This window comes from Fusarium vanettenii (assembly GCF_000151355.1).
Source record: "Fusarium vanettenii 77-13-4 chromosome 6 genomic scaffold NECHAsca_20_chr6_4_0, whole genome shotgun sequence".
Classification (NCBI taxonomy): Eukaryota; Fungi; Ascomycota; class Sordariomycetes; order Hypocreales; family Nectriaceae; genus Fusarium; species Fusarium vanettenii.
This window is the reverse complement of record NW_003315865.1, coordinates 995,833-1,014,631: the sequence shown is the minus strand read 5'-3', so window position 1 is coordinate 1,014,631 and position 18,799 is coordinate 995,833. Positions and strand designations below refer to the sequence as shown.

At 52.4% G+C, this 18,799-nt stretch overlaps 4 protein-coding genes across 4 annotated transcripts; 2 read left to right on the top strand and 2 right to left on the bottom strand.

Moving 5' to 3' along the window:
• Positions 1-1,306: 1,306 nt before the first annotated feature.
• On the bottom strand, positions 1,307-4,087 carry NECHADRAFT_70241 (uncharacterized protein; the record flags this gene model as incomplete). The annotated part of the gene is made up of 2 exons (XM_003044740.1): positions 1,307-3,856; positions 3,908-4,087. The coding sequence occupies 2 exons, from the start codon at positions 4,085-4,087 to the stop codon at positions 1,307-1,309; spliced, it is 2,730 nt and encodes a 909-aa protein (XP_003044786.1).
• A 557-nt stretch (positions 4,088-4,644) lies between these two features.
• Positions 4,645-9,331, top strand: NECHADRAFT_100906 (uncharacterized protein; the record flags this gene model as incomplete). The annotated part of the gene is made up of 1 exon (XM_003045148.1): positions 4,645-9,331. One exon carries the CDS (start codon positions 4,645-4,647, stop codon positions 8,134-8,136), a length of 3,492 nt encoding a protein of 1,163 aa, XP_003045194.1. The 3' UTR covers positions 8,137-9,331.
• A 1,690-nt stretch (positions 9,332-11,021) lies between these two features.
• NECHADRAFT_81705 (uncharacterized protein) lies at positions 11,022-12,635 on the bottom strand (the record flags this gene model as incomplete). Its single annotated transcript, XM_003044739.1, has 3 exons — positions 11,022-11,890; positions 11,948-12,254; positions 12,426-12,635. The coding sequence occupies 3 exons, from the start codon at positions 12,633-12,635 to the stop codon at positions 11,022-11,024; spliced, it is 1,386 nt and encodes a 461-aa protein (XP_003044785.1).
• A 2,930-nt stretch (positions 12,636-15,565) lies between these two features.
• Positions 15,566-16,429, top strand: NECHADRAFT_94444 (uncharacterized protein; the record flags this gene model as incomplete). The annotated part of the gene is made up of 3 exons (XM_003045147.1): positions 15,566-15,785; positions 15,883-15,960; positions 16,008-16,429. The coding sequence occupies 3 exons, from the start codon at positions 15,566-15,568 to the stop codon at positions 16,427-16,429; spliced, it is 720 nt and encodes a 239-aa protein (XP_003045193.1).
• Positions 16,430-18,799: the final 2,370 nt, after the last annotated feature.

The window sequence follows — 18,799 nt, the reverse complement described above, 5'->3', positions numbered from 1 at the left end:
TGCATCCTGCAGTCTGACTCCCACCATCTCTCCACTCATTGTCAGCCATTCCTTGAAACACGTCCCCCCCGGCTTGCTGCAGACGCAGACTTCCCGAGCCTCTTGGTTCTTACGGGACGGGGAGCTCGGCTTCGCGTATTCGAATCTGTAGCTAGGGATTCCCGCAGATGGACATGCCAGGCAGTGCTTGTTTAATGGGGGATAATACGGGGCTGAGATGAGCAGCATCACGTATTGTTTTTTTAGCAGGCAACCATCTGAAAGTGTCATCTTTTACTTTGTTTTGATAATCCTTGGCAACTTGTGCCGCTATTCCGTCGTCATGCCTTTGCACTTTGATCGAGGCTCTGCTGCACTTGAAGCCATTGGGCTCCGATGGCAATGATAGTGACTCACCCAACTGCGAGATCCAGTACGTTGCACATGCCATCCACCCCATCCTAAACTCAATGACCAGACTAGTCCTGCAATGTTGCTGCACGTAAACCAGAGACACAGGGCTGACAGGTAGGCAGACGCCATCGTCATCCATCATCCACACATGCAACGCTTCAGGGTAGCCCAACAGCTGCACAACATGTCCCGTCTCTTTTCGCGTTTCACCTCGCAACTCCCGAAAGGAGCATTTATTAGTTCAATACCTAAAATGTGCATCCTCTGCCTGATGCACGACTGAGCACTTTCGGTCACGGTGAGAACCAGTTTCGGTGAAATGGGTTGCACAGAGCCACTGCCTTTAGTGTGACGTGGGAATCAAACATGCCGTCTTTTCTTTTGATACGCCTCTTTCTCCCAAAATGCATCTACATGCCCCAACCTTTGAAATACTAGCTTCATCTTCAATCAACACAACACAACGCACAAAGAGAAACAGCCATATTCCTGGTAGATAACCAAGTCCCCTCGACATGTGATCCATTCGAATCTAGGTTCCAATGTCAATTCCGCACCCCTCATCTTCCCTGCGCCGTGTGTAGCCGATCTCCTTTGTCTTGCCACGGCCCGCGTCCTCGCCTCCTTTTCACCACGGTCCCTGGGCGTAGTCTAGTCTCGCCTCTCCTCTTCCAATCCGCTCACCGAATGGTCTCTCCGCGATAAGCCAAGGCCGAGGCTAGTCCCGTCGACGTCAAGGATGCCCGCTGCAGCTTTTCAGCCGCATGCCATGTGGCTTCCGTGGTGTCGCCGGCTGCTGTCGTTGCAACGTGCTCCCATGGATCAAACGGTAGCCTCCGTAGTGCCATCTCCTTTGGTTGCCTTGAAAGTAAACCTTCGTTGCTCCGGGCCCAATCCCCTTTGACCACACGACTTAGATCGTCAGCTTCTCTAGCGAGTATGCCTCCACCTTCTGGCTGATCAGGTGGCCCGTCTCTCGCATGCTGCGCTGCACCACCTCGCCGCCCGACACCACCTTGTCCTTGGTAGGGAGCTGCTTCGTCTTGAGCCCCAGCGGCAACAGTCGAGACTCCCGGCCCTCGAGGTGCATCGGGATCGGCTTGTTTGCGTTCCACGTCTGTCGGGCTGCACCACTCTTCTGTGCCGCCAGCCCAAATCGGACTGCCTCGCCAACAACACCATTCAGATACACTGCCTCCTCTAGACCCTCGAGCGCCGCAGTAACCTCAAGCTTCAGCGCCGTCAACAAGTCGCCGGTCTCGGACTTATCGGTTGAGATGGCGTCGTTCAGCAGCCATCCTCCGGCGCCGACGGCATCGAGGCATCGACCGAGGAGATCCGAGATCAATGTGATCACACCGTCCGGGGGCGGGTCGTTACCCTCGGAATCAAAGCTGGTTGGGTCGATATACAGCGATGTCCACGCCCCTCGGACAAGTTCCACCCTCAGTGTGTAAATGAGTGATAGGATCTCTTCCGTCTTGAACGTTGCCCGCAGAGCCTTCACAGTCGTGATTGCCGGGAGCCTCCAAAGCTTGGCAAAGGCTAATGTGAGTCCCCGTGACCGGCTGCTGCTGTCGTCTCCGAGGTAGTATTCCGTGATCGCAATGTCCCGCTCCAGGTCGTCGAGGTCCATCTCGTAGTTCTCAGCACCATCATGTGCCTCATTCTTCAAGAGCTTAGCCCCAGCCGGCTTCTTAGGGTCGGAGATCAGATCCAGATTCAGCATGAGGGCTCGGATGGCTACGAGAAGCTCAAGCTCGCCAAGTTGTGTGGCCTGGAGATAGTTCAGGACGAGCGTCATTGACGGGTCGGCGTCGGTCAGGCTCGAAAGCACGTCGTTAGCGAGATTCTTGCTATCCAATGCTTCCGCGTCGAATTCATCTCGGAATGCTGCCTTCAAGTTCGAAAGAGTCAGGTGCCCTGCAACGACCAGGTAGGACGTGACGTTGCTGTCAGGCAAGTTGAGGCGTAGCTTTGGCCGAGGTTCCTCGTCTGTAGTCACGGTGATAGAAAAGCATCGTCCAATCGCGTAGAGCACCCAACGACGGTCGACCACGGCATATGACGACGGCCCTGAAAGCCATTCCCACTCGGGTACTTCCTGCGAGTCTTTGTCCTCCTGCCCGTTGACTGCCTTGCCGTCACCATTAGGAACAGATCGAACACCCATACGGAATTGTTTGCGCAATAGGGTTTCCCATCCACTGAGATCGTCCTTTGCAAGAAGTTCATCTGCTGTGTCGAGCCCAGCGTGCAGCCTGGCCAGATACTCCTCCGTCATCGTTCCAGGAACCTGCTTGGAGAACTCGAGAGCCAATTTCTCGGACTTTGCCCTCTTCGCAGTGATATCGACGGTAGTTCCTCGACCGATGGAGTCAATCAAGAGACCCTGTTTCCGTCGCTTCCCGTGACTCTTAGGCGGTTCGACTTGGATAGAGACAAGGACGTTGTCTACCAGGGCGACAACAAGATCTTGGCTTCGCAGATAGCTGATCAACTGACACGTTTTGGGCTTTTGGCACTCAGCGGGGAGTTCAGATAGATCAAGGGGCGCATTCGCATGGATCGAGCGGTATTGGTGGTTGTAGAGGCCAATGGATTCAAGTGAGCATGACAGAACGAAGGGCCGGGACAGGCGAGAAAAGGACACCGCGTTCTCCATGTGTACCGTAGACTTGAGCTTTGGGACAGGTGTGGTGAGGTCGTAGACTTTGAGAGAGCCTTGCTGCAACTGCATCAAGAGGGCAGTTTGGATGTCGACTTGGTAGGTAGATGATTCGGCACCTTGGGTCGTTGAAGCACCAATAGGGGCAATTTCAAGGGGCGCCAACTTCTGAATGTCAGATGAAGCGGAAGAAACTCCCGAAGCAGCAGCCAGGATAACCGAGTGTCGACTCTCCTGGCCTTGGCTGACAGACTTCGACACCAGCGCAATCAGCTCAGGCTCAGAAACAGGAGTTTTGGGCAGAGCACTGAAGATCTCTGGCTTGTCCTTGAAAATACCCTCGCTGAACTCAGCCAGGGTTCCTGAGGTCACATGTTCCACTTCGAAACCCTCGATCTGCGTTGCGACAACGTCCTGAACAGCGGACTTGGACGAAGCTGTCCATTGAACCGCGAGAGTCTCCCCTGAAAGAGAAGCAAATTCTCCATTCTGGCAGACCGCGATTATATCCCCCACATTTGAAGTTTCTGACGCATTCGAGGAACATGTTATGTATCGGATGGGTGAGACTTTGAGGATTTGAGAAGCGGTCGAGGTGGAGGTTGTCTTGCCGTCTTGGTGCACAACATCCTTGAACAGAGAGATCTTCTGGCCTGTCGAATCGCGAGTAGAGATATAGGTATATCTGGAAACATCGCTGCTGCCAGCGCGCCGAATTCTAATCGAGTAAGGGGGGCAGGTGAAAGATTCTTGCGGCGGGATGGGATACGAGGTGATCAGTCTTGATGCAGGGACCTGTTTGCGATTAGCACCATTCCTGAGTATAATATTGACCATAATACTTACATCGTAGATACTCGCAGTCTCTCCATCCACACCGACGACCAGTTCCGTCCTCTTCCTCTTCTTTTGGCCGTCGCGCAAGCCGTAGACCTCTCGCGCGACAATGCGGCCTTCAGTATGATCGAGAGGCCGAGGCAGAGCCGCCAGCACATAAGGCTTATGGATTCTGTATTCAGAAGCCATGACGATTTCGGTATCGTGAGGCGCAAAAGATACCGCTGGCCTTGGGAATTGCAATTCTCGACAAAAGTCTGGTGCTGTCGCCTGCACTTTTCTTCAAATGGCCGACAGGTGAAGCTCTCAAAAAAAAAAAGTTGGGAGCGGGCCGACCCAAAGTCCGGTTAGTGGGGCCTCTTCGGCCTGGGTGGTGGGGTCGTGCCTGCCACCTGCAGAATCCCTGACGTAGCGGAGGTACGTACCGGCCGTTTTCGCGGCGCGCGTCAAATCGACGCGTCGGAGCTCAACCACTTTAACGCGACCCTTGGCCGTGCTCCGTTACCCAGGACGATTCCGTTTTCTTCGCCGTCTTCAACGAAACTACACCCACCTTCAAAGGACCCGGTTTCCTTCGAACGCTCCATTCGCTCCAATTTTCGGATCTTCCGTCACTATCGAATACCGCTCTACGGCCCTTATTCGTGAAATGGTGGTTTAACGCTGACTGGGAGGTTCGTCATCTTCAACTCTTACGCCCACTCGACTTATGCTGATGCTTCCTCGGAACAGCCTTTCACGTATCAATGGGATCCGTTCTGGTCGAGGCGATGGCGCAGGAAGGCATGAGGGAACTTGGAGTCAAAAAGGTTCATCCTTTCTTCTCCAAAGAACCTATCGTTGACCCTGCACGCCACTCCGAACCCTCGGCCCAACCCCCTACAGCTCCGGACCACGATGACCAGCACGACAGCGCTCAATCGGAGTCAGACTCGCCAAACGGCCGGCGAAAGCGTCGAAAGCCGGACAGCTCTGTTGCACAAGATGCTCCCGGTTCTAAGAGACCACGCCGAAAACGCCAAGGGGAAGGGCGACAAACAACCCTCGTTCCCATGGAGCAGGCTGCAGATATAACTCCCGAACCTAACACCACCGACATTCCGACTCCTCCACTAAGCGATGCGCCTATGATTTCCGCCGAAGCCCCTTCACAGTCTGCCCTCGAAGCACCAGTCTCGACCTCGAACCCACCCGATGCCGCAAATAAAAAGGTTCTCAAATGGAACCCGAAAACAGGGACACTTGGATCACCACCCAAACCCAAGTCGAAAATCCTTCCTTCCCGCATAGTGTGCGTCAAGTATGGCCGAGATGAAGCGAGTCGAAAGGACATGGGTGATAAGATCACTCAAATCCTGGACGGCAAGACATTATTTTCTCCAAACTCCTCGAAGAGCCGAGCCAAGAAGCCAAAAGAAAGTGTTGTTAAGAAAGCACCTGGTCCGGCCAAAACTACGCATCCTTTCTTCACCGGAAAGGCGAAACAGACACCCGCCACAAGCGAGAACCATAAAACGGCTGAGGACCGGCCCTCTCGACAGACAGTCTTTATGTCTACGCCATTGTCCCCGAAGAAGACACGAAACCCTTTCACCCATGACCATCAGGTCCCACGATTTGGTATTAGAACTGGCACAACAAAGATTCCTGGGGCCGTATATCCTCTCTGGCCTGCAAAGGGGATGGCCCACGTTCGTGGACTTGAATGTTCAGTTTGTTCTCAGACTGCCGCTCAGGACAACGCCGCCAAGAAGTCAAAGGGCTATACAGTTACAGTTTCGCCTGACGAATCTGTTCTGGGGGGCTTTTGCACCAGCATGGATCTCACTGCTCTCCGCAACTCGCTTCCTACAAATGATGACAACTTCGAGCCAGCACCAACAGAATTACGAATCCCGACGAGACATTTTGAAAGTGGCCGTAAAGCTCAGAAGCGCATCCGGTCAGAACTTCGGACATTGCGACTTGCCGCTGCCGAGGAGGACGACGACGTAATAGGACCTGGGGCTTCCAGTGCTCAACCGAAAAGAACACACCCAGCCATTCTTAGACTATATGAAGGACTCGAGACCAATCTTTCCGCATATGACAAGTCTGCATGCGAAAGTCTGTCCTGGACACACAAGTACGCTCCAAGCACAGCGGCTGAAGTTCTCCAAGCTGGCAGGGAGGCTATTCTCCTCAAAGAATGGTTGCAAACACTCACGGTTCAGTCTGTCGGCACCGGCAGTGCTGACGCAGGAGGGGCAAAGGGAAAGGCAAAATCGTCTGCTGCTCCCAAGAAGAAGAGAAAGAAGGATAAGCTGGATGGCTTTATTATCGACAGTGAAGAGGAAGCGAATGAGATGGACGAGGTATCCGAAGATGACGATGACTGGGCGCCTGCTGGCTCAGGATTCACGAAAAAGACGGTTATCCGAAGCGGAGATGCAGCTGCCAAGGGAGGAAAAGATCAAGGACGTCTCACGAACGCGGTGGTGATTAGCGGACCCCATGGCAGCGGCAAGACAGCTGCCGTCTACGCTGTAGCCAAGGAGTTGGGTTTCGAGATTTTCGAGATCAACCCGGGAAGCAGGCGAAGCGGCAAGGATATTCTGGAGAAAGTTGGCGATATGACGCGCAACCATCTCGTTCAACATCACCGCGCCGACCCTACTACAGAGGCAGAAGAGGATGAAGTGGCCAGAGACTTGAAGTCGGGGAAGCAGGGCATGATGACGGCCTTTTTCCAGCCCAAAGCAGCAGCCGCCTCGAAGAAGCCAACCAAGAAGTCTACCGAAGCGAAGTCAATTGAAACAACCAAGGGAAGCCAGAGCCAGAAGCAGTCACTCATCCTTTTAGAGGAGGTGGATGTTCTCTACGAAGAGGATAAGCAATTCTGGGCGACTTTGGTGGGCATGATGGTACAATCGAAGAGGCCATTCATCATGACCTGCAACGACGAGAACATGGTACCCCTCCAGACCCTCAACTTGCACGGCATCTTCCGATTCTCTCATCCACCAACCGACCTGGCTATCGATCACTGCCTACTTGTTGCAGCAAATGAGGGCCATCTGCTAAAGCGCTCGGCCGTCGAGGCCCTATACAAGTCTCGCAACAACGACTTGAGAGCTACCCTGGTAGAACTCAACTACTGGTGCCAGATTAGTGTTGGAGATCGCAAAGGTGGTTTCGACTGGTTCTATCTCCGATGGCCCAAGGGCTCTGACCGAGATGAGAATGGGGATGTGGTTCGAGTCTTGAGTGAAGACACTTACCGCAAGGGCATGGGATGGATCGGGCGTGATCTCACTGCCACATGCCTGGACCCATTGGAGTCGGAAGAAGAGGTGATGAAGCAGTGTTGGAACTCATGGGCACTTGACATGGGTGACTGGAACAGCAGCTTGCATCTCCAATCCTGGGCCGACGATGTAACCAGGAACGCATCAGAGCCCAGACAGAGACTTGACACTCTGGCGGCATTCGACGAGTTTTACACTTCGATGAGCGACGCGGATCTTATCTCGAGTGGCTCGCTAGGAACCAGATTCCAGGAAGTGCTCGATCCAGAACTACCCGAAATTCCGACCAAGACGAGAGATGATTTCATTGTGGGCCGTCGCCTCCTAGAGGCTGATCCCAAGTCAACACCATCTACGCCCAGCGTTGGCCTCTCGATCTCTCTAAAATCCCTAACCAGGCAGAGACTTTTCAACCTGTTTCCCACAACCGACGTAACATCCTCCACCCTCAAGCCATTGGCGGAGGATCGCGCAGTCTCAGTTCTGGACGAGTCTTTCGAGAATTGCACGACCCCTATGACTCGGATGGATCTGGCGCTAGCGTTCGACCCGATTGCTGTTAATGAAAAGGCAGCGGCATCCAGCCATCTGGATCCATCAGTATTTGATCGCACCACAAAGCTCATCGTGTTGGACATTGCTCCATGGGTGCGAGGCATTGTGGAGTTTGACAACAAGCTCATGCAGGAGAGACTCAAATTGAGCAACCTCTTGAGTGAGGGTGGAAAGAGAAAGAGAATGCGTACCACTCGCAGCGCATACTCGGCTCTGGAAGGAGGTGAGAGGAGGACAACTCGACGGGAAAGATACTTTGGCGATTGTCTCAACACAGCATTTGTGAGACGTACCGCCGGTGACACTTGGCAGGAGGCCGTGGAGGCCATGAGACCAAAGGAGAGTGTGGAGAGCGCTCCAAGCAGTCCATCGTCCCCTGGATCAAGCTTGGCTTAACGATGTTGAATGCGGAGAAGATGACGTATACTAAACGTGCGAGTTTCACTTTGAACTCTATGATTGAAACATATAGGAACGGTTTGGGGTCATTGCAAAGGCGTTGGTGGACAGCGCATGACAAAGAGTTGATTAGTTTGAAACGGCACAATATATAAATGTGTATTTCTAAAGCAGCAACGTTTTAAAAGGAGTAAAAATAACTAAAACCGTCAAATCATTGTCTCGTATCGGATATCAAAATTGCCAAGTAACGAAAGGTGCCAGCCCAGATAAACAATCTTAACCTCCCAATAACTAACAAGATCCCGTAACACAAAGAAACTCATTTCATTCATTATCCCATCCGACGTAAAACGTATCAAGTTTTAGATTGACGCTCGCTGAAGCCACTTTTGTTCATCAAGTCTCTCGCTCAGCGGGGAACAGCAACTGGTTGAGCCATGGAATGTCTCCTGCGCTCGGGTTCGTAGAAGCTCTCGCCGGGGTAGGGTTCATCAGGATAGGGCAGACGTCCCACACGGGGTTGCTCGTCCCGGGACATCCGACGTATCCTCTCTTCTTCAGCGGGGGATAGTCTCTCGTAACTCTGAAGAGCGGCGGAGCGTCTCCGACCTGGGAAGGGTCCGATCTCTTCGTAGTAGACAACATCGCCGCCGTGACGTCTGGCGCGATCGATGGCACGCTCGGCATCCGAAGCGCGGCGATGGCGGTGGTGGTGCTCGTGACGGTCCGAGTGGCGGTGTTTCGGGTGAGGACGGGATTCCCACTCTTCAGCGTCGCCGTAGAGAACGCCCTTTGGCCAAACTTTGTGGGCGAGGACCGTGGCGAGGCCGATGCCGGCTATGAGACCGGCGGAAGTTTTGAAGAGGCCGTGGTGATGCTCGCTGTGTGATGATTTATGAGACTGGCCGTGGCTGCTCTTGTGCTGGTTGCCATGTTGACTGTCGTGTTGGCGATGGTGGCTGTGGTTGGGACGGCGAGTGGGAGAGTAAGAGGATGAACGAGAGCTAGATTCTGACGATCTTCTCACTCCCGACCTTGACCGAGAAACGCCACGGGTACTAGGATGGAAGGACACAGGACGGGGGCGAGAAGTGGCTCTGCCTCTGGTAGCAGGGGGAGATGATGATCTTGGCTTGCGGTTGCCAGTGCTTGGCCGCGAGAATGAACGAGAGCGGTCCATAACCTCTTCAGTCAAGTTTTCAAGACTCTGTTCTTCTGATGTTGTAAAAGATGTGTTTGTAGTTATGTTGGATATTGTCGTCTTGTTGTAGGCTTGTGGTCAAGGTGCTTTTGTAATCAAAGACTCGACAACTCTGATGATGCTTATAAGCTTGTATTGCGTGCTGATGCTTCTTGTCTTTAATCGCTAATCTGGCCCCGGTGATTTTTAAGCTAAATAGACCGACTTGAAAGAAGTCGGCCGATCGGAGATGGACCGGCGGTGTTGAAAAGAGTCAGCGTCCACCAGACTTACAACCCGAGTCGGGATTCGGCGACGGCGAGCAAGCAAGCGGAGGTGAAGACAAAGCAATCAATCACACGCCAGTGGTAGAGAGTGTGCGTTCCAATCGCTGAGCTCGGTTTCGGTGTCTCGTGCTGGGGAACTTGCAGGGATGTCCTAGCTAAACGTTGACGATGACGTATAAGCAACGGAGAAGCCGTAAAAGGAATGGTTCTTTACTTTTTGGTATGATGAAGAAGGAAGAAGAAACATGACGAAAATGAGGGAAAAGAGGCCATGTTTATGTGGTCAGCTAGGGACACTTATTACGAGCCGGCGCTTAAAGCGACTCTTCTTACAACGAGATGGAGGGAAGCCGTGTTCCAGGAAGCGAGTGTCGATCACTTTCTGGTAGATGGCGGGGAGCTCAAGGGAAGCAAATCAGGGCTCGCTGATCATCCTCATGCACAGCATGACTTGCAGGAGAAGTGTCCAGCGCATTACACACCTTCTATCAGAAGCTGGTGACCGCCAGATTGGTCTCACCTCCTGCGGCTGAAGCGGAAGATAATGAAAAAGCATTTCTTGAGCGGTCATGACGATGATGATACTGCGCACATCCGCTGCCGTGGTCCTTGTCTCTTAGACACATCCATGTCTTTGTCTGTCACTGCCCACTTTATCCCACTTATTCAAGCGATGCCGAACTCCGAGTAAACATGAAACGAAAAAGGGTCCTTACAATCAGATCTTTCATGATTTGTCCATCTGAAAAAAAGAAAGAGATACCCGCCGGAGAAAGAGGCAGCCAAGAAACGGGGGTAGTACAGTAACTGACAGGGCGTAGACCAAAGGGGGGATGATCAACATGCAGCTCAAGACTACCAATGAGCAGGATCTGCAACTCGTCATGAGTTTATCATGACAGGTCGAGGTGCAGCTTCAGCTCTAATGTGTATGCAGATAGCTCCGTCTGGCCTCGGGCGACTGCGTTGTCAGTTTACCCACGGGCTGAGGAGGTGCTTTCTTTTGGGAGGGGAAATCCTACAGGCACTCTTTCTTCTAACCTATCATCTGAGTGATTTGAGTTGTGTACATCCCGGCTATCAATATCCCGACCATGGCCTGGATTGGACTCACAGGTATTGGTTGAAAGAGCCTCGTGATAACTTGCGTTTTGTAAGGTGGGTAAATTCTCTGATCTAGGGGCCATATATAACATGTAGACTCATCTAGATCTTGCTTCTTACATGCAAAAGAAAAACAGTCTGCCTCGTTGCCTTCATCAATGCCCAATCCCTCCCTTTCACTTCCACTACCAAGCGGAGGACAAAACACACGAGACTGAATTGACTGTGCGCTCGCCTCCCTGGGTCTCGTGTTTTATGTCCCCCGCTGGCCTACCTACTCCAAACACTTACTCCTGTCGTTTCAACCATCATGTCTTGTCTGATCCAACTGTCCCCTGCTCCAATAGCTTCGCCATGAACGGCTTGAGCTGAGACGCTCCCCCACCCCGTCGCCCGCCCACCTGCCTTCGCCCCCTCGGGCTCCCATACATTGAAGCCCTCGCCATACCGGGCCTCCTATCACGGCCCATCTTCAGACTGTAAAACTCCACGTCGTCGTTGGGCAGCATGCTTGGCATCGGCGCCCCGGGGTTTGAGTAGGTCAGCAGGAGCATCTTGACTATGGTAGTCACCTTTCGTTCAGTGAAAGTGTTCCAAAACTTCCTCACGGTCTCCCGAATCTTCCGTTCGTCTTGGTTAGAGTCGATGACTAGAACTGCCCGCGGTATCTCGGCTAAAACAGCAACAAGAAGGGGAATCCAGTCATCTTCCGTGATACAAGAGTTGAAGTTGGATTCGGTCAAGTTCTTGTACGAGGAACTGTCCGAGTTTTTCTCGAGAACCTGCCAGACGAGAGAGCGCCAGATGTCCGGGATATCCATGGGCTTTTCCAACTGTGAACTCACATACCAAGCCAAAGGTAGGTCAGCCCCTTTCACTAGCTCGACAATGTCCAGGGCAAAGTCCCGGGAAGCATCTGCCGCTACCAAGTTCCCTTGTATTTGAACAAGCGCCGAACACGGCTGAGAGATCCAGTCTCGTAGCTTGGCTGATGTCCAGAGCTGGTCTGGGACGGGGTTTCCTCGCATCCGTCGGCGATCCCTCAATGTCTTTCCTAAATCGAGAGCCTTCTCGGGCTTGAACGGTACAGATAAGAAGTATTTGGCCATCTCTTTTATCACAAGAGGAGCTCTTCCGAGCAATGAAGGCTGGCTTAGGGGCGAAAGAGTAGCACCACCTAGATTCAAGTCAGCGAACCACACTCGACTGTCTCATCTTCCACTTGATAACTCACCTAGCAGGGCCCCAGAAGAGGAAATAGGCACGCTCCTCTCTCTTTGCAACTTCAGAACCTCTTTCTGTACTTGCGAGACGACAGAGCTGACATATCTCGTCTCGGCTTGATGGGCGACCGCCGCCTGCTCTCGTATCCTCGTAGTTGCGTGTCGTATTTGATGCACAACATCATCAAACTCCAGAGCCCATGGGTCCTTGATCGCCGCCCACGTTTTCTTAAGAAAGCTCCCTCTTGTCCTAATATACCATCTCAGAGCCCGGGTGCAAAAGTCGATGATATGACTGTAGATGGTTGCTAAAGTAGTCTGTATACGAGGTACTGGGTATAGTTCGCTGGCTAGGAAATCTACCTCTGGAAGGGCGTCACTGATGTTAGAGAATGCCTCGGAAATCTTGCCTGAAAGTTCTTGATGGTTCAAAGTCACCTATGTAGAGAGTCTCAGTGATATCCATATAAGTTTCACGGCCACACTCACCAAGAACAGGAACTTCATAGATCCCCAGACGAGTGCTGCGTATTCTGGATGGCTCGATACCAGAACGTCAATAGTTGTGCTAAAATTATTGATCTTGTTGACGGCTGTAGTCCAAGCCGTGCCCATTGCTTTTGTGAATCGGTGTCTTGAGTTCTTCTTCGCGATGTGCTGCTCCTCGGCCTTGCGTACCTCGTCCAACACACTGTCCATTGTCGACGACAATGATGGAAATTCATGTTTTCGGTTCTTCTTTGCTTGTTCGCGGTTGAACTGCAGTGCCTTCTGGAATGCCTCGTTTAGAATCTTCTCCGGATCACCTCTAAACAAACCCTGTCAGCCTTTGTCTACACGTGTGAGTGTCTTTAGGACTGGTGTATCATACCGGTTCTCCTGGTTTTCTGGTTCAAACCAGGCCTTTACTCTCGGCGAACATTCTTCTAGGTTAGGTGTTGCCATAACAGCTTCTCTTACTTGACTCTAGCGACTTAGTCTTCGCAGAAATAGGAGATGTGAAACTCGAAGCAGCGAATCGTATACAAAAGGAATACGATTCGGAATCATTCAGTCTTCTTTATTTAGCCACTTTCTTCTCATGATAGTCGCAATAGTTATGTCCATCGAACAGGGCGCAGCCTGAAAATGGCAGAGCCTAGGTGGTTGGGCGGCCTGCGGCCTGCGACCAGGCTCTCAACAAGGCTGTCTACCCATGCAGCAACAACCAGTCCAATGCGAAAACGCCTGAGGCTGAGTCTGCAGATTGATATCGATTCTGATCATCCATTCCGAGGCTTTTACCCCGCCTCTGGGCGCTTACGTGCCTGCCACGTCGAGCTACAGACTGCGACTGCCTCGTCTGTGGTTGATCTTTCCTTGGGCACATTCTTCCATTTCTTCCATCTTGTGCTCCTACAGGATCTTCTGTATCCTACCTAATCTACCTCCATACCTCCATACCTACCTACCTACTTAACATTCTCCTTAGAATGGTGTCTCGAGATTCAAACAACGCCCAGAGCCTGGAGGTTAGCATGGCCGCTGTCCCAAGAGCGCGCGGTTTCTACAACCCACTATCAGAAATCACCTCGACCATGGACAAAACTATTTCGCAAGATCATTCGGACTATCATGGCCATGTCTTTTCAAGTCCGTTTACAGAGCCCGGCCATATTTAATGGACGCAACTAAACGTCAATGCAGCGGCCCAAGCAAAGAACGAACGAGCATTCTATCCGCAACCCCCCAAGCCGCCACGCCCTGATCCACCACACCTCGATAACCCGGGGTTCGATACGATACAAGTTCAACCCTCAACGCGCCCACCGGGGCTACCAAGGGAATACAACGGCCACGATCATAGTCAGTTTGATGATGGAGAGGGGGGTAATGGGGTTTTCTCTGGGGAGAAAGGTACGATATCCAATCCTCTGTGAATGCCATGGCACATACCTAGTTAACACTTGATGATCCATCCTCCAGCCGCAGACCTTGCGCAACGACTTTCCGAACAGCTTACCGCCAAGTTAAGTGACTTGGTTGGTAAAGATTTTCAACCAGACTCTGCAACCTCTCGAGTTATGGATAATCTTGTGTCTACAGTTTCCCGTCTTCAGGTCGAGAACGAGCTGCTCCAGGAAGAACTCCAGCATATCAAGACAACGCAGCATACATCCCCGGGGGGTGAGGAAGAGGAGGCCGTTCATGATTTAACCGTGTCCCATTGCTCCCACGAACCTATCAAGTTTACAATTCTGTATCGCGTGAGCTGTGAGTGTATGCAAGAAGGGCAAACGACGAGGTTTTACTTGGACCCTCCTCAACTTTTCAAGGGCGACAATGAAAACTGCCATTTCAGAGGAACCGTTCAAATCCCTGACGACGAAGAATACCTTGAAGGTCATCCAGAGCTAGCATTCGCGGTTGGAAAAGCCTATCAGTGTAACAAGGGAATAGTCCATTGGGTGCTAACTAAGGAAGGGCAAGTTGGGCCTCGTGGTCTGGTTCTTAGGCAAGATTATTACCCCGAAGAGCCTGAAGAGAGCGAAATATTAGTCGGAAAAGCTACACAGGATGGAATCAAGGCCATTCTCGAGGTATTTCCCGATCGGTTTCCTGGTTTTCAGAACCCTCCCGACTTTCTTGGGTGGGAAGGCGCCGATTCGATGGAGGATCGCTTCGAAGAGATTCCGAAACCATACTCCTTCTTCCACCTGTATGGCAAGACGCTCGTCGAGGCTCTCGAGGAGGTTGAAATGGGCGACTCTATGAGAGAGTCACTCCGGTTGCTATGTCAGTGGATGGAGGACAACTACAGGGAGGAATGGGACGCCGCCGATGCCTTATTTGCCCAAGGCAAGGTCAACACAAAACATCTCAAGGCATTGTTCCGGCCTGGAGAATTGGTCTTTTTCCCTGGTATTAATGGGCCAGAAAGTGGTGGCATTATCCCTTGGTTCCCAGACGCAGACGTCAGAACTGGTCGCCGTTACGTCGCCTGGGAATTCAATGGCAGCCTCTGTCGTCTCATACAGATTCTTGCCATGCCATCAGCGCCTGACCGTACCCGTTACCAGTACAACAGGCTCGTAGACATAACGAGCCTTAAATGCTACCCACTACGATTCGCTCCGGGGGGCACCAAAGCAAAGTTGATTGCCAGAGGACAAAGGTTCTGGGCTTGCAAGCGTCAGAAACTCGTCTGCTACAACGAGTATGGCGCAGACAGTGTCTTTCAGGTTTGTCTCTATCCTATCCCATCAAAGAACCTTCCTAATGTCGAACAGGCTGAGAGGCGATTCATGATCGACTACGACATGTATAGGCGCCTACACCCTACCAACGGCATTTTTCACAGGCCTTTCGAAAACGATAGGTTACTCAAGATTGAGGAACCACCCGAGGATTTCCTCTACTGTTTACCGCCGATCATCCACGGATTTGATTTCACCGCCAAGACCTGGAGTCAGTATTTTCAGGGGTGAAGCAACGTCACAGCACTCACTGACCAGGCAATAGAGACCTTACGAGTAGACCGAATCAGCGATGTTACTTGGAACAAGAGGGCGTTTTCGCAGCTTGTCGCGCCCCCTGAGACTAAAGAGCTAATCCAGGCCGTGGTGTCAGCCCATGGAGAAAGGAAGAACATGGGGCTCGATATCATCGAAGGTAAAGGACAGGGGCTTCTAGTCTTGCTTCACGGCGGACCTGGAACTGGAAAGACTCTGACGGCAGAAAGTATCGCCGAGGAGCAGGAGAGGCCTTTGTATAGGGTGACGTGCGGCGATATCGGGACTGAGCCTAAGGAGGTAGAGCAGGTAACTCTGTCACCCTCGCCTGGTCCGGTCTATATGCTAATTGGGAGCAGTATCTTGGCGATGTTTTGGAGATAGGGAGAGCCTGGGGTTGCGGTAGGGGACTCTGTCAGTCACTAATTGGAGAGCTGTTGCTGATCCTCATCCAGTCGTCCTTCTCGATGAGGCAGACGTCTTTCTCGAGGAGAGGTCCTTTTCAGACCAGAAGCGAAATGCCATCATTTCAAGTACAACTTCCCCATCCCCTCTCGGGATACATGCTTACAGCTGGCAGTCTTCCTCCGTATCCTGGAGTACTATGATGGCATCCTCATCTTGACGACCAACCGCATCGGCAGCTTTGACGAAGCCTTCAAGTCACGCATCCAACTGGCCTTGGGCTACCCGACACTTGACGAGGAGGACCGGCTCAAGATCTGGGGCAACTTTGTACAGATGCTTCCTCGCACCAAGGACCGCGTCGACATGGAGGACCTGCAGATGAACTTGCCCAAGCTAGCGCGGGACGAGATCAACGGACGCGAGATCCGCAACATCATCACCATGGCGCGGCACCTGGCCAAGTTCCGAAAAGAGACGCTCCGCTATCAGCACATGCGGGACGCCCTAAGGTCATCGCAGAAGTTCAGCGAGTACCTGACCCAGGTCAAGGGCGTCTCGGACGATGACTGGGCGAGGGCGGACAAGCTGAGGTAGACAGGCAACAGTGGTAGAATGTGCTTGGGAATTCTCAGACATGATATGCAGATGGAACAAGTTACGCCGAGCCCTGCTTTGCAAGGCGAAGCGGCAAACTCGCCAATCACGGGTTGTTTCTGCCTTGATGATTTTTGTCATAAACAAGGACATGGCTGATTTCAGTCACAACTCACAACCTGTAACCTTTGAAACCCGCATTTACACACATGCACGCTCATGTGAGCCAGTCAGTAGAGAGGCAACAAAGAAAATAAATGTGAGACAGGCGAAAATAGAGAGAGAGAAATGCACACACAAACTCGACTCGGGTCGATCTGACGCATGCACGAGTGAGAGAAGATCGCTTCAACAAGGCGTTTCCCCTTTGCCCCCCTCCCTCGGCAGAATGCTGACGCCGCCCCTCCCCCCACGAGACATCAGCAGCATTGTCATACGCCCAATGATTTGCCTTGCTAGTTGATGCACAGAAGTTGCAAGCTCGGAAGGAAGAACGGAATACCAAAAACCCGAGCGCTGAGACGGAACGAGGACCAACAACACCCCTCAAAAAAAGAGGCCAGCCAGAGAGAGAAGGATTCCCATGGCGTCAGTCTCTCTCCCTCGTCCAACGCGCCGACCGCGTAAAGTGCTTGCAGGATGAGCCATTCAGCTGGACCTAAACCTACACCCCCCCCCCTTTTTTGTCGTCACTTTGTTTCCCTTCTTAGACCAGAACCATGCCACCACCCCCTTTTAACAACAAACGACAAAACCCAACCAAAGCGTTGAAACTCTAGTAAAGAATATCACATAAAAATACCCAACACAAACAAACGACGGGCTGCAACTTTGCCATCTCCGGCCGTTTGCCAGCCCCAAGCCCAGTTTTTGAGGGGGTGAAGCTTTTTGGGTCGGTCCACACGACATGGGGGTGTGTGTGGTTCAACCAACAAATCTTTCCAGGGCCCGGTAGGGGATACGGTTTAGTGCAAGGAGAACCGAAGGACGAAAGCAAGAAAAGAAAAGAAGGGAAAAAACCATGGATCGAAGAACCGGGGGTATGCGCCAGGCAGGACTTTGTTGAGACGTTCTTTGTACGGGATTCGTCATAACTCGTGTTGACCGTCGACGTTCCGATTCTCGAAACCTTGGGACCAGTTCACGGGTGACGGAGCCTCGGATCCCCAATCCTTTGACAAGTCAAGTCATGGAGCTTGGGGGGGTCCGATCTCACTCACATCACGCACCTTATCAACCCCCCGGCCGGGGGCGTTGTTGGCTCACTCCCCGTCCTGCAGTGGCGGTATAACAGAAAAAAAATCCAAGACTTTTCGACACGTTATTCTGTCAGAAGCTGCTCGAGTCGCAGGTTAATGGCTGGGGGGGCCGAAATCATCTCCCCTTCTGAGACCTCTCGTGTGCTAAGACTGGGCGGACTCGGGATGACAAGAATGGTTCCCTGTCACGCCACCATTGCCAGGTTGATGAGCCCCCCTCCCCCGTGCTACGGCGGCTTCAGAGTGCCCTAGTTATTCAAATCCATGCACTGATCCTTCTTCATAGCGCCTAAACCAGATGGATGATATGCCCCGCGGCGAGCTTGTTGTTCTCCCTGCCTGGAGCATCCTAGATGCTAGCTAGTTTGCCGCCTCTCCGCCCTCATGGATAGAAGAGCTTCGCCATGAACAGATGGTGTGTGAATAACGACATGAATGGCCAGCCGTGATTCAGGTGACAACTCAAGACGGAACTGCACGAGTCTATAGGACCGGGGTCTGGTACCATCAACAACCGGCCTGACCACTATCCACCCATGGACAACCTACCCTATGCCAGGGCAACTATCTCCCCGGACTTACACCATGATGCAGCCTCATGGTTCTCAACGGGCCTCGAGCAAAGATGGTCAAATTGAATCACCGGACACCCCTTGGGAACTCTTTCCGTTGATCTACATCGATCATGACCTCTCTGAGTAGCCTGCCGACAAACCGGCACCAACAACACAGCGATGAGCATTGACATTTGGAGATCCTGACGCAAAGCCTCTTGTCGCTCCCCGGCCGACGAGACATCGCCAAGGGCGGTTCACTATCTTGTCCGCCAACCATTTCCTGGGCCGACCTGGCTCTGCAGCAAAGAGATGCCCAGACACGATTAAGCGGTAGGAGTGCTGCAAGTCAAAGTACAGAGTATCCATATCGAAATGAGGGATACACATTTGTGTACATTCAACGGATACGGAGAACCACCAGCGGTTCTCCCTGTCGTGATATCACCCACTCGGAATCAACAGGCAGGTCAGGCTGGAGCAGGCTACCCGGCATTCTGATTGGAATAATTACCGACAGACACCTCAAGAATGAGATGCTGTGGCACGGCCTGGAC